The sequence below is a fragment of the Oreochromis niloticus genome, linkage group LG6, assembly GCF_001858045.2.
Source record: "Oreochromis niloticus isolate F11D_XX linkage group LG6, O_niloticus_UMD_NMBU, whole genome shotgun sequence".
NCBI classification, from domain to species: Eukaryota; Metazoa; Chordata; class Actinopteri; order Cichliformes; family Cichlidae; genus Oreochromis; species Oreochromis niloticus.
The window spans coordinates 5,948,610-5,975,420 of record NC_031971.2 but is presented as its reverse complement, the minus strand read 5'-3'; the positions used below and the strand labels follow the sequence as shown (position 1 = coordinate 5,975,420).

The window sequence follows — 26,811 nt, the reverse complement described above, 5'->3', positions numbered from 1 at the left end:
TGTAATCTTGTTCACAAAACCAAGCATATAAGCATAATTATGCAGGGTGCTGAGGGGCATACACTAAGATATGCAAAGATATACAAGCTCACGTTAAACAGCATAGATGTACATTACAGAGAAATCACATCTGCGGTAGCTTGGAAACCGTGTATCTCTTAATCTCAAACAAACCTGCATTTTCTTAGTTTTCACGTTTACGAAAGCAGGCTGCTGCTGCTGCTGCAGGTATGCTGAGCTGATTATGTGCATGTAAACAAGCCGAGAGCTGAGCAGGGCTCCACACACACACACACACACACACACACACACACACACACACACACACACACACACACACACACACACTGAAAGCTTCCTCTAAACGGTGCCAATATCGCCTTTGTGTTTACTACTTGCACACACTGACAAATACCTTGAATACTGTTAGGGAGGGGTGGGGGTTAAGCTAGCTGTGGGACTGGAGTTTAATTGGCGCCTTCCCAGGGATACTGTAAGTGGCACAACCACGGGGTTCAAGCACAGCTCACCTTTGACCTTTTTCATTCCCGCCCCGGAGACAGAGATGCACAAAGAAACCGACAGAGCAGTAACTGAATCGACTGCACATCTCGCAGGAAAATGATGGGAAGCTGGAGAGTTCAGGCACATATCTGCAAACACACTTTAAGAAAGGGGAAAACTAGCAGACCTTATTCATAGGATTTGGACAGGTTCTTCTTAAAGAAGCATGCTGGTGTTCTTACTGATCTGATCTTACTTGTGTGTCTTACTCTGCTGTAGGGTGTGATCGCGAGGTGAAACAGATTAAACTTTTAGCCAGAGGGGACAGAAAAGCAGCGGTTGGGATTTAGTTACTCTTTAACTCCAAATCCTATTGGTTATATTTTCATTTTCAGATATTTCATTTTTGGCAGCCTTTTGTCTTGTTCAGTGCAGCGCAGCGTGAAAATCCATTTTTAAACTTTCTTTGTAATCGATTACACCGAGGCATCAAGTGCGAAGAGAGTGTTTTGCTTTGCCTCAAAACAAATAATATAGCTTTTACAAAACTGATTGCAGACTTGATGTTCACTGTAAGGGATTATACAACTCAAACAAATTGGATTATTGATTTTCTAATCTTACAAAGTAATGGAAGGTCATGGTATGGCACAAAGAAACAAACAAAAACTCCTGGAATGTTAGCGCTGTCATCTGCTTGTAACTTGCTATTGCCCGCCTGCCCTCGTGTACTCTGTTGTCATGCCTTATTTGCTATTATTTTGTACATTGTGCTCTTTTTATACGTGCATCCCTGCTTTGTTTTTCAGTTATTGTCAAATTATAAATGTCAAAAAAATACAAGTTAATAATATATTCACATTTATAGCTCAAATATTATTGTTTTTCATGTTTTGAGGTTATTAAATTCCTTGTTCAGAATAAAGGCATCCTCTAAATATCCATATAAATATGAAGATTTTCCTTTTTCTTTTTATTATTTTTTTCATGCTCATAAATGGCAAACAAGGAAAAAGAAAAAAAAGATGGATAGAAAGATAAAGACATGGATGGACACATTTGCTGATATTAGCTTGTTGCAGAAACATCTATTCCCAGCACGTATGCCAGCTCACAGTCGACACAAAGAAGGAAATTGAAATAAATACGATTCCTTTAATCAAATTGACCTTACTGTGAATAAAATGTAGATTATCTGTATCAGCAGTGTAAAGAGTGCAAGGATGAGTGGAAATGCATGCAAGCCATAAACCCAACAAATGGAGAAGAGAGATGGATTGTGAAAACCCGGCCCTCTGATAAAGCAGTCACTGGAGCGGTGCCAGGTGTGGCTCCCCTATGGACCCACCTCTGCTACTCTGCCCTCCTCCCACACAGAAACACCAACAAGCAGAGTGGGGAGGGGTCATCACAGTAACAAGAGGGGACAGCGTAGAATTGCTGAACATGGCTTCAGGTCATTTACAAATGGTTTCTTTATTACATCAGAGTGTACTGTATATATTTACATTTCTGCATGTGATGAATGCAGCAGCAAAGATGAGCATTGACATATTTTTTTAATATTCTACTGTTTTTTGATTTGTTTTTGTTTTTTTATCTCATTTTTAATGCTCTAAATGTTGCTATTCATTTGGACCTAAATAAATCAGGCATTTCAATCCTGCTATTTTTCTAAAACTGCAAAAGATGAAGGGTTTTTTCTACTACATAAAAACAGAGCTTTTACTTCTTTATGTCTTGAAATGACTGGGTAATAGTGATGCAAGAAGAAAAAAACCCCAAATGAATCAAGAACAAGAGATATCAAGTTGTTTAATGAGACCGAGGGCATTTGTTAAGTGCTACAGATATATCATCCCCGTGTGATGTTAAAATGAACGTCATACACCTTACATTTATCAGATTTTCACAGTTTAAGGAATAAATTCTCACGTCGTAACACTTTGTGAAACACTCTCACCTGAGATTCAGTGTGTCTGCTTAGTTGCTGAAAAGGTGTCATTTTGGAGAAGGGAAGTTTTGAATTGGCACACACTTCATGTTCACAGGATGTTCTGATATTGTTCTGTCTCTCTGTGGAGCTGACTTGTCCCTCCTTTTCCCTCCTATATATATATATGGTTTTAAATGGAGGTGTAATACCATGGCAACAGCTCAGCTGTAGCCAGTGTCCTCAGATCAGAAGGTGCTATGTTGGTAAAAATGTATTTCTGCTGCTGACATCATCTAAATCAATCATCATCTAATCATAAGAGGACAATCAGAGCAGAGTAAAACACCTGCAGAGAGAGAGTCTGCACACTGTCAGGATTTTGGCTTAATGATATGAAGCTCATAAAACTGTCTGAACTTTGTCATCCAGAGAAACACATTTAAGAGAAATCAGTTTTGGAAAATGGACATTCTTTGTGAAGATGGCTTCAGGGCGTGAATCCCTTGAAATGATCCAGATATATGCACATAGACGTCCACGCTGCTTTTGGAGGTCTAAGGCAATAATGTGCCTGATACCTGATTGAGCTTATCTGTCAGTCACAGTTGTGGTTCATTTTTACACAGCGTGCTTGTGGAATGAATCGCTGGAATTTAGTCAGTCGCTGTAATTAAAAGTGAATCACTTTATTGCTGTTGTTGATCTGGGTGGTGGTCCCTGAGCTGTCAGTCTCTATCGGCTTATCAGTCTGGATTTCTCCCTCGATTCATATACACCTTGCTAATGATCTGCACCTGGATATTCAAACTGAATAATTGTAGTAGTGCCTCGCAAATCAAGTAAAACACACAATAAACCTTCACCACGTTGTTTGGTTCTTTGTTTCTACTGTTATACTAACAGATTCTGCTCCCGGGTAGCGCATCAGTCAACTTAGGAGATCCTGAGCATTATGGGAGTTTGAGTTAGTCATTAACTGCATACTTTCTGTCATTCAGACTGCGAGCCAGAGGAAGTGTCTGACTGGTCCTTTGATGAAAACTGTCTCTTCTGCTGCTTAAGACGTGAGAAAGTCAAGGTAGGTGGCATTGCAGTTCAGTCTCCCTTTCAGATAAGACCCTCTCATTTTAATTACATGGCTGTGATTTCACAACTCTACAGAAGCTGCTGGGTGGTATCACTTTTACCTCACAACACGAAGGAGCCTGATGTAAATGGAGCAGGGTTTTTTTTTTTTTAAATATGGAGTTACATTATGTTTTGTTTTCACCTGAATAAACTAATGTTAGCTTTTTAGCAGCACACTCGATTGAACATTTGGTTTCAAAGAATAAGCAGAATACAGAATATGGGGGTGATGGGTGGGGGCTGCATTTTATGATGTTTAACTGTGTAATTGTGCTGTGGCATAGCTGGGGTTTTTTATTTCATACTTTGAGTGCAAAGGAAAACATTTTGCCAGCTTTTCTTTTTCTTTTTTTTTTACAGTTTTTATTTGTTTGCATAAATCTGGTTAATGGGAATTAACCACATTAATTATTAATTAGGAGAGCAAGATACAAATAGATAACTTAATACCCATCCTTTCTCTTCCACATATCCAATTAAGAGTCAAGGGGATGCTGGAGACTATCCCAGCAGTCATAGTGTGAGAGGCAGGATACATCCTGGACAGGTCACCGGTCTGTTATAGAGCTAGACGGCTACATGTACACATGGGGTTAGGTCACCAATTAACCTAACCCCCATGCGTTTCTTTGGACTGTGGGAGGAAGCCAGAGTACCTGTAGAGAACCCCAACTCACTGGGTTTCAACCCAGGATCTTCTTGCTGTGAGGCAACAGTGCTAGCAAACCACACCACCATCCCTGCACCTAACTTAATAATTGCAGCTTTTGTCCAAAGGAAAAAAAACAAGAAACTTTTACATTTTTAAACGGGCTTCAATATAAGATGTGTATTAGAACACACTTTTACTATCTAAGGCTTACAAATACGATGTAAAGGCCTTGAATAATGTATAAAAACATGTTCCACTGAAAGTGTGCTGTGAGTGTAGAGAGGGGGAATGTTTCACTGCAGTGTTGTACAAACTAATAAAATAAAACATGAATTGATGTGTGTTTCAATTAGCTATTTCCACGCTAACATTGTTGCTAACAGAAGTGAATGCTGCTCTCTGCCTGATACAGCACTTATGTTACTTTCATGAAGCAGCTCATTTTCTTTGTCCACGTGTTCTGTATTTTAGTTCACTGCCAGTTTTAAGCTTTCTATTGAAAAATGCCACATCTTTGTCTCTCTCCTCCTCCTGCTGCACTACTTGTTATTTGTGTTGTTCAACCATCCATGGTCTTGACCCCAATTTAGCCTATAAAAGGACTGTGACATAATGATTTGGAGGTGAGTGAGTGTGTATGTATGTGTGTGTGTGGAAGGAGGAGGAGGATGCTGACATGATTGTAAATTAGTTGGTCTCCCACACCAGCCTAGATGCTGGTACGTCCTCACAGTTTCTTAGCCAAAAAAGCATCCTGAACAGAATAATAATGAGTTTATTGGACAAGTTTCTATTTAATATATACAAATGCAAACATGTGTTCATTGTGCTTCTGCTCATTCTGCTGTGCAGAAGGCCTTCGTGTTTTGTGGCCATTCATTGTTACCGCCCTCCGCTGCACTTAAAAATGAGGAACAAAAAGAGCAAGGATGTTAGGGGGCCCTCGACAGTCTCTGGATGATTCCAGATGGGCTCCCTTGTTGCATGTGGCCTCCACTCTCTTATCACCACAGTCGCCATTATAAACACCGTAGGGGGTGATGTGGATGAAAAGAAAAATTCTTTTTTAAAATATCAGAAGAAAGTAGAAACGACATGTTAGTCTGGAGGCTGTAATAAGAGATGAGTCACATATCCTGTGTTAATTAACATATCAATATTATCATATGCTTTTGAATGCATTTCTATGAGGGCAGCTGATTGGGGGAGGGGCACTGAAGTCTAAAATATGCACAATAATTTATAGGAAATCATCTTATAGCTCTAATGCCTCTGACACAGTGTTCATTAGCAGACTTCTTGTCTTTTAGTTTTTGTTCAGGGGTTTTTTTGTTCCTATTTAGCTCAGGGTAAGTACTTTTTGGGATGTTGACCTAATGTATATGTGGACACATGTATGAAAGAAAGGTATGTGAGAAAAAACAAGGAAGGGAAGGAAGTTAGGAGGGGGCGTCCTTCTGTCAGACATACATTGTTGCTTGTTTTTCGACTTGACCCTGGTCCGACCCCCAGGGTCGACCATCTGTCTGCTAAAAACATCCCCATTTTTCCACCACTCACTTCCATCTCCGAGCCCCCATATGCCTCTCCCTTTCTGTCTTTCTCTGCTCATGAAGCCATGCTAACGGTAGCTGCGTTGTCAGAGCTCACTTGTGCATGTAATAGCATAATCACAGATAAGATATGAATAAAAAAATCTGAAGCAGTTACCGGCGCAAAATCAATTAAACAAAACCTTGCAGGGATTCCAGAAGGTTTTTTTTCCACCAGTATTTTCTAAACACTCAATAACCGTTAGCCGCTCACGTAATGCGAACCATGGCACCTCAATTACATTCGTCTTCTACGCTCAAATACAGTTTTCAGTTTTTATTAATATGGTAGGGTTTCAAGTGCTCTCCCTGTCTCGCCATTATTACCCTCTGCTTGTTTGCGAGATGCCAGAGGAGCTTCAGTGGGCGGGAACCATCGATTCATTGATCTGAAGCCATGCAAACCACAAGCAGAAAGAGAGCTGAGGGGTTAAAATAAAGAGAACAGAGGCTGGAGAAAGGTTTTCTCATCTAAGTTCCTTTGTTTCCTACCACTCGTGCACACAGACGCATACATGCACTCAAATTTCCTCTTTATTGTACTGTAAGGATAATGGCGGCACACACAATCTAGCTGACTACCACAACTGACAACAATGGTGTTAATCTGGTCTCTGATTTAGAGGCTGAGTCCACTTTCTTTCTCATTTTTGCTTTGTTCATAATAATCTCTTATTTGTATGAATGTGTTTATGTGTGATTGGGTGAGTGAGGCTTGTAGTGAAAAGCACTGTCAGTGCTTGGCGAGAGTAGAAAAGCGCTATATGCCATTTACCATTTATCATGTTTGCAGGCTAAAGGCCTTGATATCCTGGAAAAGTTAGTGCTGTGGTTTAAAGAGACCCTCCCTTCAGTCAGAAAAAACTGGTTGTAGATCACATGCAAGATTAGAAATTAATCTGCTCTCAGTTACAACTAAATGGGGTCAAGCACATGTGATCTGTTTATGAGAATACGCCAATTAACTGATAAATTCTGAACTAACAACAGTTGCCTTAAGGTGCTTTATATTGTAAGGTAGACCCTACAATAATACATACAGAGAAAAACCCAACAATCATATGAGCAAGCACTTTGGCGACAGTGGGAAGGAAAAACTCCCTTTTAACAGAAAGAAACCTCCAGCAGAACCAGGCTCAGGGAGGGGCGGGGCCATCTGCTGCGACTGGTTGGGGTGAGAGAAGGAAGACAGGATAAAAGACATGCTGTGGAAGAGAGACAGAGAATTATAACAAGTATGATTCAATGCAGAGAGGTCTATTAACACAGTGAGTGGGAAAGGTGACTGAAGAAGATACTCAGTGCGATATAGATGCTACATGATGGTGATTTAACAGCCACACAGTAACATAGCCACTCTTAAATTAGACCAAAATTATTTGTGAACATGTTGTAATCTGAGAGTGATGGCAGTCACTCCCAAGTCAACCGTGGTTGTTTGTTGTTTCGATTGGTTTGCGATTGAAAGTGGTCACCCAGCGTTTAAGGCTGCCACACGCTCAACCACTTGCAGTCATTTGTCAAATAAGAAAAATTTGATGCAATCACCAGGTAACCACTGAATTTTTAAATCCTAATTTTACTCTACAGTGGCTGAGCCATTAGTAGTAGTAGTGAGTGAGTGAGTAGTGAAGTGAAGACGTGTCTTGCCACCACTTCTCCCTGTAGTGTTATGTTATTGTCATCTTAATGAAAACGTGTGTGTGTGTGTGTGTGTGTGTGTGTGTGTGTGTGTGAATGGACGAATATGGCTTGCCCTGCAATATTTTCAGTAATCCAAAAGACTCGGAAATGCAATATAAATGCATACTATGCTTGCCAAGATAAATAAAAAAGGCCAACGTATGGAGAAGTCTGCTTGTCCCCGCTGTGCAACCCATCTTCTGTTGACACAGAACTGTCGGAGAATTGTCGACATTGAGAGCTGGACATGTTTAAACAATCATAATGAAAAATTGCTAGTGGCATAATGCGGTGGTAGTGTGAGGGTATTAGTTTCTTTCACACCAAACCTTTACTCACTCATTGGTCTCTACGTGTTTGTCTGTGTAGGAGCACAGTGTGGAGAACGGTGGAGGCAGCCACGTGCTGTCGGAGTGTGAAGACTTCAAACAGGAGCAGTCTCGGATCAGCCGACTGGAGAGACAGGCTCAAGACTTCCTCAATGCTGTGTTCCACAGAAAAGGTACGACACACATACCCTTCATCAGTCATTTCATCATCAGTCATTATTCATTTACTAAATTCAGTCTAGACATGGATATCATGGACATGGAGTAATTTAACGTGGGTCTAGAATCAATATTATACTTTTCCTATATATATATTTATTGAAATTTTCTTTTTTCTTTCATAAATATATGTTACATTGCTGGTTGTTTGTATTAAACATGTTTCAAATAATAATGTTTTAGCATATATGAAAGTAGTCCATGAATGTATGCTTTAAAACTCTATTTTAGATCATTTTATTCTACTTTTGAGTCTTCATGATGTAATTGATGCCCCTAGTATTGTCCTCTCAAATTCATAAATTTTGCTGTGAGAACATAAGCTTTAACTGGATGGTTTTTAAACATGTCTCTAAGGGGTAGCCAATCAGAGTAAAGTTGTCTTAAATGATAAACTGTGAGTCTGCATCAAGGCCCAGTGTAGTAGAAAAATAAAGAATGTTTGCACGATGGTTCAAGGCAATGTTAGTCTTTACCCTGTAACTCAGAAAGTTGGTCAGTTACCCACTGGTTGTATGTAACTGTTTTCTTCAAATGTCAAATAATTTATTCATAAATAGCTAAACTATGTCATTTGCATTCTGTAGCTCAGCTTTGGGACCTAAAATAAATAGCTCTTGTAGAAATTATCCATCATGCCCAGCTTTAGGACTTGAATTGGAGAGGACACAAGTCTATGTTTGGGAGCAATGTGTAATGCCTGAGTGTCATCAATAACATGACAGTACAGCTGGAATAAAAAGGGGCCAGGGATCGATTCCAGAGGGACCCCAGATGTAACTTTGTCAGAGTTTCACATTTGGGACAAAGACATTTCTGCCTTGCAGGTAGATCCTAAACCGGTTGAGAAATGGGCCAGAGAGGCCGACCCACTTTTTCGACCTGTGCTAACAGTGCCATGATTATTGTGAGAGGCCATGCAGGAAGCTCTGTCGAGTGTTACTTTACATGGTGGTGTTACAGTGAGAAACTAGTACTGAATTTGGGACGTTGGATACTTTCAAAATACAATAGGTGAAATCACCATTGACAATTGCCTCATACATGCACCCCTAAGAAAAAGTATCACTATACCAGTCATAACAAAAATGCATGAATTCAGCAAGGACTTTTCACAGAAAGACTCTCTAGGGGATTCATCTGAATTTGATGTGGTCTTACAATACAGTGATCCCTCGCTGTAACGCGGTTCACCTTTCGTGGCCTCGCTGTTTCTCTGAGTGTTTTTGTACAATTTGGAATCCTTCTTTTTTGTTTTTGTTTTTTTTTACAGCGCATTGTGTTCTGCGTCCTGATTGGCTTCGATCGCTAGTAGTGTGACTCTGAAGTGCTGTACTGTATGTTTGTAAGTTTTATCCCCAACAAACACAGCAATGTCCACGAAACGTTTTGCACTGTCAAAAGCACCTGCGGTAGCACCCAAAAGGCAAAGAAAGATGCCAACCATCGCACAAAAAGTTGTTCTTCTGGACATGCTAAAGGAAGGAAGAAGTTACCATATTTTTCAGATTATAAGGCGCATTAAGTGAAACAAAACAGTCAGATAAATCAAACTTTACTCAACTCATTCTTCTTGCTTCCTCACTTCTGTACCATTGATTCATTAATGTTAAATTCTCTGGCAGCGGCTCTATTCCTATGTTCTGGACCTGAAAACAGGGTTTGATCTTTGGTTTCATTCTATAAAACTGGACTTGTTTTTCTATGAAGGGTTGAACTTTGAGTGTTTAAACAAGAGAGAAAAGTGTGAAATTGTTCATGCCTGTCTGAGAAAAGTGTATACATAGTGTATAGTGAGGGGTTTTACACCCTTAAAACATCTATACAGTGGTCCCTCGTTTATCGCGGTAGTTATGTTCTAAAAATAACCTCCGATAGCTGAAATCCGCGAAGGAGCCAACTTTATTCTTTACAATTATTATAGATGCTGAGACTGATTATTCTTTAGGCCATTTAGGATTCATCTCTGTTGTCCATGACACTGATTATTAAGCCATGGGGGGAGTTCATATAGTCTTTATCACTTTCTTTAGTTTTGAATATAACTATGTGTCAAATAAGCTTTTTGAATCACCCAATAATAATAGTAGTTTTATCAACCATCATAGCAGGTGTTCATTGTCATCCATTTTTTCTTGTGATGTTTAAAATAATTACTGTTTCACTCAAAGTATATTGAAAAGGAAAGAACCCTACGTGTCAAAAAGGTTCAAAAGTAACACCAACGTTTGTTTGGGAGAACTGGTCAGACTGCTGACTTTGCTAAAATGTAAGAGTCCACTTGATGACCTTTACAATAAGGCAGATGCAGTGGAATGACTATCCAAACTATCCAAAATGTCGAGGTGCCCGACATTTGAGGAGTTCAAGGGCTTCGGTTAATCTCAGAAAAGTCACAGCGCAAACTTTCACGTACAAAGAACACAGCTTTATGAGGAGTAAATATGTATTTTTTCTAAAACAGATCTCAAGTATTTAGCATTTAAAAGGTTAAATATTCTTTGTTCACACTTGAAGGGAGACAACGCAGATCATATTTTTCACAGATAATAAAATTAATGCAGCCTTTTTGTTGTCAAATCTTTGTCAACACGATGCCAAATATTTGAGGCGTGACACTTGATACTGCAGTGTGAATGTAGAGTTGCTGCCGCTTAAATGGAATATTTGTTAAAATCGTCATGAAATGTTTTGTGCTTTTTGTTACCTTTGAGAGCTTCTATTCTTCATTATCTGACACATGTTAAGCCAGCCTCCTCTGTCATTTCCTGTAAAAGGCACTTTGCAAGAATCCTAGTTTCTTACATTTTCAATTTGACTCTTTCCTCACATCTGATTTAAGTCACTTATTATGCATTAGGGCATATCTGGCATTACGTATGTGCTATTATTCCTCTGTTCCCATTGAGATAAATGTTCGCCCCAGCACCAGTCTTACAGGTTTATTGTCAAACCAGAAGTGGACATGATTTCATCAATACTTGGACTACATCCATCAAATTAACTGATCCATATCTGCGGAGTGCTTTGGTCACACAGTTAGTCTCTCAGTCCAATCAGAGACTTTCTTATTTCTTCACTCTCTCTCTCTGCTAAACAAGAATTACTGCTGTAGCGCTGTTGTCTTACACTTTCTTTAACTGGCAGGAAAATACTTTTGAACTCTTAAACTCTGTTAACTGCCCAGTGCTATTGTGTCTTCAGTGTTGAATGGAGTCACACTGAATGATCTGCTAAAAATTAACTGAAGCATATCGGGGTCGAGCCATTGGATAAACAATTAGGACCCACATCACATGGCCAAAAATTCCTTTAGTATTTCCTAGTTTCCTAGCCCTTTGCTCCATGTTTTCTGTCTGCTGCAGCTGTCAGAAACAATAATATCTATATTCAATTATAACTTTAATTTTTTTAGTTGACCAAAAATTCTTAAAACAAGTTTAACCTTGCATTCAATTCGAGCCGTGATTTTACCTTTAAGTTGGCTGTTCACCTGCCGGGGACTCCAGATGACCGTTACTATAAAGCCAGTATATTTCTATGATGGATTTAAGTGCTCATTTTAATTAATGTGCATTTTCCCTTTAACATAAAAAAACTTGAGGAAACTGTGGACATCAACTTAACTATTGTGCTGGGACTTGTGTATATGGTATATTCAATTTCAGTTTTATTTATATAGCGCCAAATCATAGCAACAGTTGCCTCAAGTTGCTTAGTACTGTAAGGTAAAGACCCTAAAATGATCAGCTTTGGTGCATCAGTACGATCACCTTCTACTGAATATCTGAATATTTGCTGAGTTGCCATAAGTCCCCCTTTTTACTAAGAACACATCATGTTCTGTCCTGAGGCAGGTGGATGCTTTGTGACGGAGGTGAACTGAGTCTGGTGGAGACTGTAGCTGTTGTATTTTTAATTTTTTTTCCAGGAGGAAGGAAACAGCTGTTTGTCAAGTCAGTGCCCAGCCTCAATCAATCTGGCTTCACTCACACAGGGAGAGATGCCTGTGGAGCTGCTATATTTAGACAGAAAAACAGTCCCACAGGCATAGGCATGATGTGGCACACACACACACACACACACACACACACACACATACACACACACACACACACACAGAGTCATTCATACAGTAACAGATCCACAAGCACGGTTAGGCACAGAAACACTGCTCTGACAGCGCCTGTGGTCATTTTGTATCATGAGAGAAAATAATGTTTAGCAACAACATGTAGCGCTCTGAGGGTGCAAACCTCCACCCAAGTAGCTCGCTCTCAGGGCAGTATGTACCTTTAAGAGATTAGTATTGTTTTTGTAGATACTTTATTCTTTTTAAATGTACTTTAGGGATTTTGTAGTGCAGGAAGTTTTTTTTACGTGTTTTTATTTGCCCTGTTGAAATCAATGTAATATACTTAACCTAATTTTGTCTGTAATTATTGTTGTTATTTATGTGTATTTACTGCATGTGTTGCATTCATTTCAGTGTTTGGTGAAATTTGTTTAAGTCTTCAGTCAAAAAAGTTTATTTTAAAAAAGTAATATAGTTTTACATAACTCTGTATACCATTATTATCACGTTGACCTTCAGATAAATCTGTTGATGTTGAAGGAGAGGTCAGGGGTCAGATGTGACATGATGTTTTAAATCTTTATGCAGTACTTACTCTACGTTGACCATATACACCGCACTTGTAAGAACCAAAGTTTCTAACTTCTAAGACTTTTTGTCAACCAATAAATCATGAAGTTGGCCTTGAAGATCTCGGTGGATGTAAATGTTCACAGATCGTTACCATGAACCCACTCTGATGCCACTCCAACAATGTTTAACACTTGCACTCCAAACTAGAACTTACACAGCAGAGCTGTATGTGAGAATGAAAATATGTTGAGTTAGTTGACCTGAGCATTAGTCACATTTAGGTAAACAGCTGTACAGTGGCTTCACTTAAAATGCCTTACAGCTTGTATCGATGTAAAAACCATGACCTAAGAATTAAAATGTAAGTCAAAGTGTTAAACAGATTGTTTGTTCTCACATTGTTTGACAAAATCATCAGAAAACCACAAGTGTTTTCACAGAATTGCACATTTTGTCAAAAACTGTTTTTAAAAAAGCTAATATGGGTGTATCATCCTTTGCACTGAAGTAGTGGAACCATGTTTGTAGTCTTTAGTGTATCAACAGCTGATAACCTCAGCTCACTGAAATCTTTTACCAGAGCCCAACCAAGATGTCAGGGTGCAGCAATTGCTGCTCTTTTATTTGGATCGCACAGTGCAGGGGGTTAAAAAATCATCCTGTACAAATTAGGGTCGGACTTTGAAAAAGCAGATACCTGATGAATGGCTAGCAGCTGTTGTATACTGGTGCCTTTCTAAATAGGCAGGATTAGTAGTTGTGTATGTTGTATGTACGGTGCATGTGATTTCTGGATTATTTCAGCACAGCTTCAGGATTACATTTTTTGGGCTAATGTATTGTTTGAAGGATTTGGGCTCTGACTCAGTGGCATGCGTGAATTTATCTGCATAATAATATATACTTTTTGCTTATAAGGAGTAAGTAGAGCTGACTTATCTGGGACAATGCCAGATTAATGGATTTAATAACAAATGAGTGTTGTCATTGTCACTGCTTTGTTGAGTGTGTATTAACCAGCGAGATCAGTGACCAGTGTTTGATGTGGATTTGTTTGGTCACAGCAGGAGGTCACAGAAAGTTCGATTATGAAATCGTTGGGTTTTTTTCCCCCCTAATTGCTCTTCTGATATTTGCTGTACTTTGAAACTGTTATTTTTCTTAATCAGTTTAATTTCATATAAAGTGTCAATTTACAGTGAAACTGCCCTCAAGATGCTTTATATTGAAACATAAAGACCCTGCAAAATTAGAAAGAAACCGCTAGGCAATCAAATTAACTCCCTATGAGCAAGCATTTGGCGACAGTGGGGAAGAACTCCCTTTTAACAGAAGTCAGGACTTCTGACATGACCAGGCAGTAGCCACCTACCCTGACTTGGTGTAAGGAAAAGCAAGAGAGAAGAGGGCAAAGAGAAACAAATGCAAAAACAAAACCTATGATAGAAACAAGACAAAATTGAATAATAAGCAGTACTGACATATAAGTGGACAAGGAATGCCCAGTGCATCATGGGAAGTCCCCAGCACAACTAAGGGACAATGAGCATTATCAAAAAGGAAAGTTTGAAGCCTAATCCTAAAAGTATCCAGGCTGTCCAGGAGAGGAGGGAGAAATGCTGTGTTGGGATAATGTGGTACTATTTGCTCTTTAAGATGTGATGGGACTGATCTCTCAGGGCATTCAGTTCGAAATTTAACATGGAGCCAATGATGAGACACTAATATGGTGGAAATATGACTTCTGTTTCTAGTTTCTTTCACTACTAGTACCTGGATTTTTTATTTATTTATTTTTGTCTCAAGTACTTTTGTATTTTAAAAAAATGTGGAAGCCAAAATGCCCTTATTTATGAAACAAGAAGCTCAAGCAGATGATTTGGTTTGATTTAGTGTTGCTCAGTCTCACAGAAGACAGTAACAGGAGGTGAAACCAAAGGATGTAATAACTAAATAACACAGTTATAAAGTTCCTCTTGTAGATGACAGGAGTTGTTGTCTGTGGGATAAATGTTGCTGCAGAATTTCAGAATATCAAATTATTCCTCCTATTTACCAAACCCGAAACATTTGCAGAATACTTTGTAATAAGTAAAGTAAAAACTTGTCATGGTGATTGTGCAGTTCCATCTGAACTAAGAAACTGGGATGCGGTCAAATATTTTTTTTCCATTTAAATAAATGAAATCATAATTTAAACACTGCATTTTGTATTTTCACACATTATGTTTGAAGATTATTATTATGTATAAAGATTGTAGGGGCTCCAACCAGTATCTTCAGATTGCTAATTTTATCTAAAATCAGAAAACGCAAAAATATTCATTTTTGATATAAAACGGAGAAAAAGAGCAAATGTTAAACAATGCTGAAAACCCAAATCATTTAGAATATGGGTTTGATGAAAAACTACTAAAAAAAATTAAAACTGCTGATTTTATGTTGTTGTCAAAGTGACAGATCGAATACTTGTTGGTACTGTGAATAGAGAGGCTGTGGTGTCTGCACCATGTGGGCTGTTTACCTGTGCAAATATATTCAAGTGAACACACTGCTGCAAGATCAAATCCTGGACAAACTGCTCTGAAATACAGTGTTTAGAGATGACATAGTGCAGAGCGTAAGACTGAAAACAAGAAGGAATCCTGGGAAATTGAGGGAACTGTTATGGAAGCCCCAGCTGAATAATGGCAAGCAGTAATCTGTTGCACAAACTGATATCATGGTGTTTCCAACATCAATAGGCAGGCTTAAGCCCTTCTTCCAAGTGATTATTTGAGCAAAGCATCAGGATTACATTTTCGGATGAAATGGTATAAATAAGCTGCTGAGAGCAGCATCAGCAGAGCAGATTCCTGGGAGACGGGACGCTAACATGTTTGCTCTCCTCTTTTGTTCCTCTCCAGACCTCCCAAGTTTCTCAGACCCTCACATTCCTCTAGTGGCTCGTGAGATCATGCAGCGAATGATCCGCCAGTTCGCTGCCGAATATACCTCAAAAACTACTCAGGACGACCCGCCCCTGCCCAACGGCACCATGAAGGACCAAAGCCTGCCGAAAGCAGTGTCTCTGGCCCCGGCCCCCAGCTCTCCGCCCGGGCCACTGGCTGCGCCAAACTCTCCTCCATCATCTGCCTCCTCCTCTCCATCCCCGACCCCGGGACAATGCTTCAGCCCCACCTCCGCTGCTGGTGCCTCAGCACTCGCCTGCACCCAGAGCAGCAACAGTACAGGAGCCAGTAATGGTGGGGAGGAGGAGGAGGCACGGCTGCTGCCTCTGCACAGAATCCCGTCCTCAGCAAGCTTCTCATGGCCGACCAGGACGGCCCGTTGGACCTCACCGTTAAGAAGAACCAGGCTGATCCAGAGCCCAGCCAGCAGGGTGAGAGCAACACACACACACACACACACACACACACACACACACACACACACTTGTTTCTGACCAACATGTGGGCTTTTTGTTTTGAGGCTTTTACTAACCAAAAATATGAAAACCACAAATCAAGCTCAGTGTTTGTTTTAACCAGGCAGGGCGGGTCTGCTGTGCAAAAATACTTCCTGCTCTGTATTTAATATCAGTTTGCACAGACGACAAAAAGAATCAGACAAGAGTGTTTAAACAAAAATTTTAATGTATGATTCTTTATTAGTGCAGTGGTAATTCAAATTTAGAGTTGGCTGCTGTTATTAAAATAATTAAAATGTAGATATGTAGAAAATGAAAATAGAGCGGAAATGTGAAAAATATATGTAAAAACACATTTCAAATTTTTACTAATAAGTATGACACTTAGTGTTTGTTCTCATCTTCCCAAAGTATTAACCACACACTGGGTTGATTGCCTGGCTCAGGTCCATGATTAATGTTCTCATTTCTCACACTGACAGCAAACATTTGAAGCAGACTTGCACATCAGACGATACAATTCATTTTTAGTCGTCGTCACGGGTTGCGCATAATTGTCCATTTTCAACTTTCAAAGCGTGCACACTGTTTTCCTCTTGAACATGACCGTGATCTCTGGAAAGACATGCTTCGAATCAAGCCTGCACGTGCAGCGCTTTACCAAGTCCGGAATTGTAGCTCAGGGCTCAATCTCTGTTTAATCAAACTGACCCAGCAGGGTGTCTGCGGTTTGATCACCGAGCAGGCTGCTGGGGTGAACCAACAGCTCACTGCCTCAACCCTCACAGTGTGACCGATGATCCACTTTAATACCAGCTTTTTTAGAATCTGCTTACAGTAAGCTTACTTAATTTTTACAACAAAGAGATGTAGGCATTTAGATCCACCTCGTGGTCACGAGCTATCTCTCTCTCTCCCACATGCACAAACAAGAAACGCCTTTTAAAGTGATTCTGACTCAATGTGGGCTCAGGAATCGTTTCAGTTACACAGCAAATGTAATTTCCGGAGAAGAAAAAGAGACGCATTTTATTTGCTTCACTAATCAGTGTTTTGTTACATCTGTGTGATGGCTGATTGTCAGCTGGAGCACACTGCAGCCATAAATTCTACAGAGAAAAATCATCTTTTCATTTAAAGGTGCATCATTATTTTATCCATTAATATCTGTGCTAGCTAATTGTGCCGCTATTAGAGCATTACATGTTCACAGAACACGTTTTTACCCCGTCTGCTGATTACGCACCAAAAGTCTTCAGCAAAATATCTTAATATTAATTAATATATTCCGCTTATCCTTATCAAGGTTTCATTAATGAAGAGCTAATACTACTACTACTACTAATAAAAATAATAATAATAATAATAATAATAATGATGATACAAAAAACAGTGTCTTAGAGCAATCTTAACTTAAGCGCAGTCTTTGGCTTACTTTTACATACACTGACAGCGTTATTTGAAACTGTGGCCATGTTTATCGTGAGCATGCACATGTGTAATTAGGATTGCTATCATACCAGAATTTCAAACTCGGTATGGACACCTAGGAAAACATTTGTCGCTCCCTACCATTGTTGATAGGGGGAATCAAGTTAAGGGGCATATTCTTTTAAATAAATCTTAGAAAAATACTAGTGCTTATTTCCTGTTCTTGTGGTGGCTTGGCACATATGTCATTGCTAATCAAATAGAGTCGGTACATTATGCTGCACTGTCTCTGTCTACTTGCTGGCAGACTTTTCTCAGTTTCAGTCTGACAATCTGGCATAATACTATTTAGACTCAAAGAATTGTGTTACCCTGTTAAATCAAGGCTGCCCGTTGTTGTTTCAGACTGGCAGGACTGCTCCAGCGTTAACATCATGGTTTTATTATTGGGTGCAATCCACTACCTAAATCGTATCACCTAATGTGGTGATCAGGTGCTAATAGTTAAACTGCTAACAGGACAATGCACACCTCCCAGGTTAACATTTATGATAGCGGTGTTGTTGAAATGTGAGCTTTACTGCCCCCGGGAAATGTCTCATAAAGACCGCTGTCTCAGTCTTTAAGATGCTTCCGCAAGTTGTGCTGCTTGTCAGCTATTAGTGAGGGCAGGGCCTGTGTGCCTGTCTGTCACCAGCAGTGCTGTGTGAGGTTGGGTGTCAGCTGAAGGAAGTGAAGACAGCACTGTTGGTATCAGTACTGCTGATAATGGGTATTTAATTCAGTAGTACTTTTACTTATCAATAAATATCTGAATATCTTTTTTTAACAACCCTAAGTATAATTTAGCATTCGCTTAAAGGTTTGTCAGAAATTCATTATTGTACTGAATTTACTGGAAGCTTTTGTTTTTGACCAGAGTGTTAATGTAACAATTTAAATAAATGTAATCACTATTAAATGCATTTAAGGGTCAAACATAGAAGAGAAATCTGAAGGGTTTGTAACCGGAGTCGTTTTAATCTCTTCCTATTTCTCAGCCCCAGCCCTACTCTGTCCATCTGACACTAAAAAAATAGTACAGATTCTCAGGAGCATTTTTTTTTGATTCCCGACTAATTTAGACAACCTTCTGAGAGTCACTCAGACAAAAAAAATCTGCCCGGCATTAGACACTCGCCGGGTGTTAATTTCATAACCTACGAGTAACAGTTCGTAATCTGATTAGAACTGCTGCATAAATATTCATGTTGATGGGGTAACTTTTTTTTTTCTTATGACAGTTTAATACAGCAACACGGGGAGCTCGTATTACCACCATCAATGCATCCTGTAAAAACAAGGCATGCTAATGTAGAGGTCGATGATAATTAAAATGTTCATTAGCTCGGAGAAGGACCTCATTAGTGTAACTTGTTATGTGTAATTTATCATGGTTGTTATCCCTGGGCGTTTTCTTACTTCAGTGCATTTTCTTAAAGATTAATTTAGGAGACAAAACGTGTACACGTACAGAGTTTGCTTCCTTGTTAAAAACTTATCATGTGTATGCCGTATAGAATATGCATATGCGAGTATTACAGTATGTGTGCATGTGTGCATACTGTAATTGTCACAGTCAGTCTGGACTCTTTTTATATATGGGTAGCACGGTGGCGCGGTGATTGGGTAGCCGAGGCCTTTCTTTTCCAGCTTCCTCCCACAGTCCAAAGACATGCAGTTAGTGGGGTTAGGTTAATTGGTAACTGTAAATTGCCCATAGGTGTGAATGTGAGCGTGAATGTTTGTCAGTCTCTGTGTGTTAGCCCTGCGACAGACTGGAGACCTCTCCAGGGTGTGTTCTGTTTCTCACCCTATGGTAGCTGGGATAGGCTCCAGATCCCCCACGACCCTGACAAGGCTCCCCCAGAGAATGGATGGAAGGATATGTGTATATATATATATAATCATATAATCAATCTTTCTTTGTCATTAAAAGGATCAGAATTACATATTTTTACCATTTTCTGCTTTGAAAATGAACAGATTTTCTTTAAAAGAAAATAAAAAAATAACAGAATGTGCCAGCTTACACTTTTTTCTGCTTACTTTATGTCACTACATAGGATGATCAGTTTTTTCTCCACGTGTGTGTCAAATAAACATATTGACAAATAAACTGAGATTTCACACTCAGCATGTAGCCACAGTATTTCCAGGACTTCACTGCAAGTGTCACACAGATTCCACCTGTTCTGAAGCACACAGAACATCTTTTTTTTTTTTTTTTTTTTTTTTTACTATTTAACTAAAAAAAACTGGGGAAAAAACAGGTGGTTTCATATACAGACACAAGCAGATGCCAAAGCTTTTAACATTCATGATGCCGATCGATCAAGCAGTGATGGAAAATTGTATGAATGTTTAAAATGCAAAATCGTGATATGCAGTGTGAAGTGGCTCATATATAAAACACATCCAACCTTCCAAATAATGTCGGATGTTTCATATATATATACATATACATATACATATATATATATATATATATATATATATATATATATATATGTATATGTATATATATGATGGGGGATTTGTCAGTATAGCAAACGGAGTTTATACTTAGTGATTTCTCATATTCACTCTGGAATATGGTATGGTCGTCATGGCAACTGCCTTCCTGCTCAGGTTAATCAAATCTTGATTGCAATCCAAAACCTTCTATAGGAGGGCATTAAACATGTCTGGTGAAAATCAAACTGGACTGAAGAGGAGAAAATATAAATGCATAGTATACTAAAAGAAAATGGATCGTGCAAGGTCTGAAAATATCACGCTTTGATATGCAGGTAACAAATTTGTCCTGGCTTTTACATTTTCAAATGCTCGGTGGTAGTGTATGTAGGGATCTTAATAGATTCAATTTCAGTCACATGTGGATTCGTTTCTTTGTTTTTACTTTGTGTTTTGCATTACAGACAAATTAATAATCAGAAATAGAGAAAATAATATAAAAAAACACTGTGTTTGAAATCGTTTCTTCGGAGATGTAATTGTAAAGACATACAGACATTTACAGTAAGGGTTACATGTCTTTACATGTTTTGGCTTTCCAAAGAAAAGCAGTGTATTGAATAGAACTGGAACTCTGTTGTGTTTAATCTTTTTTTTTTTCTCCTCTTTGTTTATTCTCAGATGGCGTCCTAGACCTCTCCACAAAGAAGAACCACAGTGCAGGCAGCCCCAAAGCTTTGCCCAACTTCACCCCCAAACCTGGGCTCAAAGGGTAAGAAAGCAAACTAGTCTATTTAAGCCAGGGGTGTCCAAACGTTTTTCACTGAGGGCCACATACATAAAAATATAGGAGGGGCTGGGCCACTTACTAGAAATTAGGTATATAACCTTAACTGTAGCGTATTAAAGTTAGAAAAATCATTTAAAAGTGGTCAAATGTGTTATATTGTTGAATATAATTAAAGACAAAACTGCCTTCATCACAGCTTTCCATAAATGGATCTTTATTGATTTATTCAGAAAAAGCTTTGGTAGCTCATTCTCAGGACAGCAGCAGATTTCTTCTTAGACAGAAGATTTACAGCACAGAGAAAAAACAATAAAGGGGAAAATGGGACGGGTACATTTCAAGTTTGTTATTTAAGTTGTTAGACTTAGCAACACACCTGTTAACGTTCGTTTGAAACGGTTATCAACATTAACAGACTGAACTGGACTTAATAACATGTGTCCATATAATTTTAGTGAATTATTCTGGTGAGTATCAGCTGCGCTGGGTATGTAAATCGGGCCATCCAGCCGCGGTGCTGATCCGACGCCACTCGTGCCAAAAATCCGGACAAATGTCACTTGATCAAGGAGCAAATCTGCATCAGATGAGATCAGCTGACTTTGCGTGTGCGTGCGCTGTGCACAGCGGTGTGTACTCTGTGTGATAACAAGAAAAACGCATATAAGAAAGTGGTGCGCAAAAGCAGGGTAGTGACAGAATTGATGCGCATTATGGATATTTGAAGCATGTGCACCTGCACATTAACACACGGGTACTGTGGAATATATTTTTACTCACCTAAAGTGCTCGTGCTCTCGTCCACTCCCCGCAAAAAAAAAATTAGCAGCTGTGCGGCGTCTGTGGCATCGGTGCTCGGATCGCATGCGATGGAGTAAAAATCAAAAGCACAGCTTTATCAGACAGTTGCAGTTTAATGTTGGCTGACGAGTCTTCAATGCGTGGCACAACTGTATTTCTGGACATGCTGACGTTGTTGAAGTCCTGCACTTTTTTCGGGCACATTATTTCAGTGACTTTAACGAGGCAGCGTTTTATGAGGTCTCCATCTGAAAAAGGCTTGCCATGTCTTGCGATGAGTTGGGCGACCTCATAGCTGCTATTGGAGCCTTTTCCTGGACAATTTGAGCACGAAAAAATACTGTTGCTGACCCCGCAGGACAGCTAGCATTTGCTTTAATTCCTGCTCTCGCTCAGCACCAGTGTAGGATGCATAGGCCTGATGTTTGGTTTCATAATGACGTCATACATTATACTCTTTCATAACTGCCACAGTTTCAGTGCAGATCAAACAGACACACTTCCCCTTGAATCCTTTGAAGAAATATTCACTCTCCCACCGTGTCTGAAATTTTCTGCACTCACTTTCCACCTTTCGCTTCTTTGGTTCTGCCATGTTTGGTAACTTGGGGTAAATTTCTTCTGTGATTGTCCTTTTTGGTAGAGCAACTGCCTTGATCAACAGTAGAGCCCCCTGGTGTTAAAACTAAGAAGTGCAATACACTCAAGCAAAAGTTGAAGTGCGGGCCATTTTCTGTTCTATTTATAAAATTACTTGAGGGCCAATTAAAAATGGCCGGACTTTGGACACCCCTGATTTAAGCAAAGCAGCTCAGTTATTTGCCTGAAACAGCACTGGTGGAGGAAATAAAGCAGTGTTGTCATTTTGCACTACACTTCACAGACAAAACTTGGCAGTCTCTTTTATGGCTGTCAACCATATTGATTACCAAATACTTATTAATTAATGAATACTTGATTTAACTTAAATAACCCTATTAAACTCAATTACAGCTCCATATTTTTTCTTTATCTCTGCTAAAGTGGCTTTAGGCTCCAGGCCTAAAGACTGGTTGGCAACCATCTGACAACCTCCAGGTGCTAAGGAAAAATTCGGGTTCTGTGACCGGTTGTTGATTTCCAGCATAGAAATTAGTGCAAATACCCACAAGCTGTTCACCAACCAGCAGTGAAACAGCACCTTTTGAAATGTGTGGGTTGCAGTGATAAAAAAAACGTTACTTTTAAAGCAAATGTTTCTGGTTTCCATTGTGATTTTTCAAGTTTCACTGCAGCTCCGAGGGTAAGTGGCGAGTGTTTCCAGACAGGTCAGTATCTTCCATACAAACTATGAGCGACTGCAGCAATCGGCTGTCAACCAAAGTAATCACAGGGAGGTTTGTGGTGCAGCAGCCTCTGTGTGACAGATATAATGAGCCTTGGAGTGAGCTCTCATTTCACCTTATGTGAGATAAGAAATTTTAGCTCCTCCCCCTTGATGCCAGCTTGCTTCTGATTGGCTGCTGCTGCAAACAGATGGTTGGAAGATTAAATGCTTGGGACTGCTGCGGTCTCAGCGAAAGCTGTCTGGCTGAGATCAGCATATTAGGGAATTTCTTCTCTGACATGACACAGAGCCCAAAAAAACCCAAACTGTCTGAACTTTAGAGAGACAAACTGAGCTTTTGGATCATAGAGATTATTTGTAAATAAACTGTACTGGTCTCATTATTCAACCTATAGCAATATTTAATATAGACCTCCACCACTATATGAAACACACCTAAATAAAAAGCATAATCTCTCCTCTGTTTTGTATAGTCAGTATTTGCACCATCGGTATATCCTGCATGCATTCACAATAGATTATTTTCGTGAAATGGAGCTGCAGAGTAGATCTGTCAGTTTATGAACCCGTATTCACTTTGGGTTGAAAGTGGGGAGCTGTTAACAGGTAAATTAGAGGTCATCAGATTTTGTTATGACTGCACTACTCTATCTTGTTATGCATACTCGATGTGGCTGTCATCACTAAATAGCACCTTTTTAAAATAAATAAAAAGTGACTGAGAAAGGGTACAAATGCAAGTTGCTCTGTCTCTGTATAGCTGTGTGATGCTCCCATACTGTTAGTTCAGCTAGGCCACAGAGTCAGGCTCAACCTCAAGCCTGGCAGATCCACTCTTCCTGGGCTGGCACTTAGCTGACACCCTTCCACTCATCAACTGCCCACAGTTGCTGCACATCTGCAAGCCACTTTTCAACCCACATCCACCGCAGGCCCTCCTCCCTTCTGTGACATAACTGTTGTCATTGATTCCTGGTCTGTGTCTGTGTTGGGGTCTTACTGCTCCCCCCACCATTAAGTGTAAATTATGGAACCACGTATGTGTCAGTTTTGCGTAGGTTTTTTGGCTACGCAGGATTTTTGGGTGTGCAACCAACACAGACGTGCTTGCATGCAGTACTTCAAAAAAGCAACGGTGTGTAGGCTGACAGCGATGATGCTGTGTGTAGGAAGAATGCTGACTGGTTGAAAAGTAGGTTTAAACAGGAAGGAGAAGAAGTGTGAAAAAATAATCAGAAGTTTAAAGAAGCACGCAGGAGAAGCGAAGCAAGGGGTTTGCACTGTTTTTAACACGCAGTTTCAGTCCACTGCAAAAAGCTCTTTGTCTGTTATGACTGCTGTGTTCTCCGTGGCACGGGCTAAGCTAAAGGACTAACAGCAGCCCACAAACACTGATCTGTAGGCTAATTCGCAAGAGTAGCCCACAGTTGTTCCAAATGTTTTGACACTGCCCCCAGGTGGCAGTGCACAGCTACAACATGTAGATGGTCAAGAAAGTGTGTTTCTTTCACCAAGAATCTAGCAAATCTCTCTCAGATGTTAAAGATGTTAAATCATGTAGACAATAAAAAGAGTTTGTGTTTATATTCGGTACTATATTATCCATTCATCCAGGCAAAGGATTCACAAGCTTATGTTGTGGCGAGGCATAATCTCTCTGTCTACAGTTCACAAGAATCACTCCACCTCCTGCAGTGTTGGTCAGAATTAAATCGAACTTCACCACAATGATAGCCTAATGGGACAAAGGTCACATTTGTCAATTTTCGGGCAAGAATTGCGATGGATCTTGAACTGGATGAATTATTACGCTGACGTTCTGATGATAAATTTATTTATTAGTTATTATTAATCTCTGACTCTCTTTTAAACTGTGTTTTTTGTCCCTTCCAACACCTCCATCTGATCATGGCAGATGTTTGGCACTTCCTGATCCTGGTTCTGTTCAAGCTTTCTTCCTGTTAAAAGGGAGTTTTTCCTTCCCACTGTCGCCATTTGATTCCTCAAAGGGCGTTGTTTGATTGTTATAATTTTTCTCTGTATATAAAGCACCTTGAGGTGACTGCTGTTGGGATTTGATTATATAAATAAAACTGAATTCAGTTGAATTAAAGTCGATTCGATTCGATTCTTGATTTTACAGAAAATACACTTTTTTTGTAAAGCCGAGCACAGGACCGATTGTGCCCATATTCAGTTTCTCCACATTTCTCCGCTTTTATTCTTCACTTATTGATTTTACTCTGATGAACTCTCATCAGTTTAATGGTAAGTTTATATAGATTTGTTTCATCAACCCCACAGTGTTACAATAGCAATATCAACATGACTTTGGCCTGCAGAAAAACAGCCTTTGTCAGTGTCTTCAGTGAACTTTCTTTGCGTTGCATTCTGTTAACTATTGATGAACATAATTTTCCTTGAGGTCATGTTAAGAATCAGAAGCTATCGTACTTGTTGTGCATCAGGAGGGAATAAACAATTCATGCTAATTGCGGTGGTCATTTTCATGAAAGCCTTTGATCTGTACTGGGGGTCAAATATGGATTAAAACAGGTTCGATTCAGAGAGCATATGCGAGCAGGGAAACCTTGCATCCACCGTGCCAGGACTCTCCTTTTGATTTGGCTGTAAATGCATCTACTGCTCCACTGAGATGTTATGTTAAATTTGGGCATGATGTAGTGATGTGCAGGTTTTAGTTCAGTTTATGGCTTCCTCATTTTACCCCAAATACTCTCCGATAGTCTTGGTTCCTGTCTGATCATCTGTGTTTGTTGCTGACATGGATGATATTGCGATCAAGGTTACTATAACAGAAAAATATTAGGTGAAAACTGACAGACACTCAGATGCTTTTTTTCTTACCCTAACATAGCAACAGATTTCCTGCTGTCAAACCAAGGCTATAGCCCAGCAGGTAAACCTTGGTGAAGTATTTGCACAACACGATTAAAACACAGTTAGAAACAGCACCTTAAGCCTATGAGGATAGGTCTTCCTTCTAAGGATTGAAATGTCTCAAAAGTCCTGAGGCACCAGGCCTATGAGCCTCACTACCAGTGAGGCTTCCAGTAATATTAGCTATAGCAGGAGACCAATCCTGAACTTCCAGCCAGTGTAACACAACATTTTATACACAGCTAGACAATTCTCAAAACAGTCAACATGATAGTATACGCATTGCAGGTATGCATTGCTGCTTACTGGCAATTCATGTCAATAATTTTCAGACCATGTTTGCGTACCATTTTTTTTATTCAAGCATTCCACAAAATGATACTTTTGCTACCACTGGCAGCTGCTCGTGGTACTTGGGAGCTGCAAAAGTGTATACGAATATGTCTTTTAGTTTGAAATGGTTTCAAATAACAATATATCCACTTAAATTACTGAGAACAAAAAAACATTTAACAAAGTTAAATATTGGCCGCAGGACACAGTATTTCTTTAAAATCCTGCTGAGCTTGGTTGCTTGGAAAGGACAAATCAAACACCCAGATGTTGAACAGATCTTCCAGCCGGTCTCTTCAGGGATCCCACACTTTCATGCACATTTCTTTGCTCTTTTGAATTTTAAAAATATACACTGTCTTTGAATCCTTAGATCCACCATTATTTCCCTGATGACTACATGCTTACTGTAATAAAACGCTTTATTAGAACGTGGACTCCAAAGTCTTTCGTTAACTCTCCATTGTTTCCACAAACGGGAGACAGCGCACTGTGCTAATCTGACTTTAAACTCCTGCTGAGGACAGTTTCAGAGATTTGGTCTGGCTTGACAGGCTATTTCCTGTTGTTAAAGAGCCTTTTTTTTTTTTTTTTTTACTGTTGCTATAGTTACTTATCAAGGAACATTAACT

The 26,811-nt window shown here is 39.5% G+C and overlaps 1 protein-coding gene across 2 annotated transcripts in view; it reads left to right on the top strand.

Moving 5' to 3' along the window:
- The window catches only part of lcor (ligand dependent nuclear receptor corepressor), an 89,458-nt gene that overhangs the window by 46,848 nt on the left and 15,799 nt on the right, over positions 1-26,811 (top strand). Inside the window, exons 3-6 of one of the 2 annotated variants that reach the window (XR_003220490.1) lie at positions 3,439-3,518; positions 7,865-7,997; positions 15,598-16,073; positions 20,709-20,799. Coding sequence is in view for 1 of the 2 variants with exons in the window: in XM_025908025.1 (XP_025763810.1) it covers positions 16,001-16,073; positions 20,709-20,799 (164 nt within the window). In the remaining variant the exon portion in view is untranslated. Of the gene's footprint in view, positions 1-3,438; positions 3,519-7,864; positions 7,998-15,597; positions 16,074-20,708; positions 20,800-26,811 lie in introns of those variants that run through there. The other variant, XM_025908025.1, reaches the window with a different exon arrangement.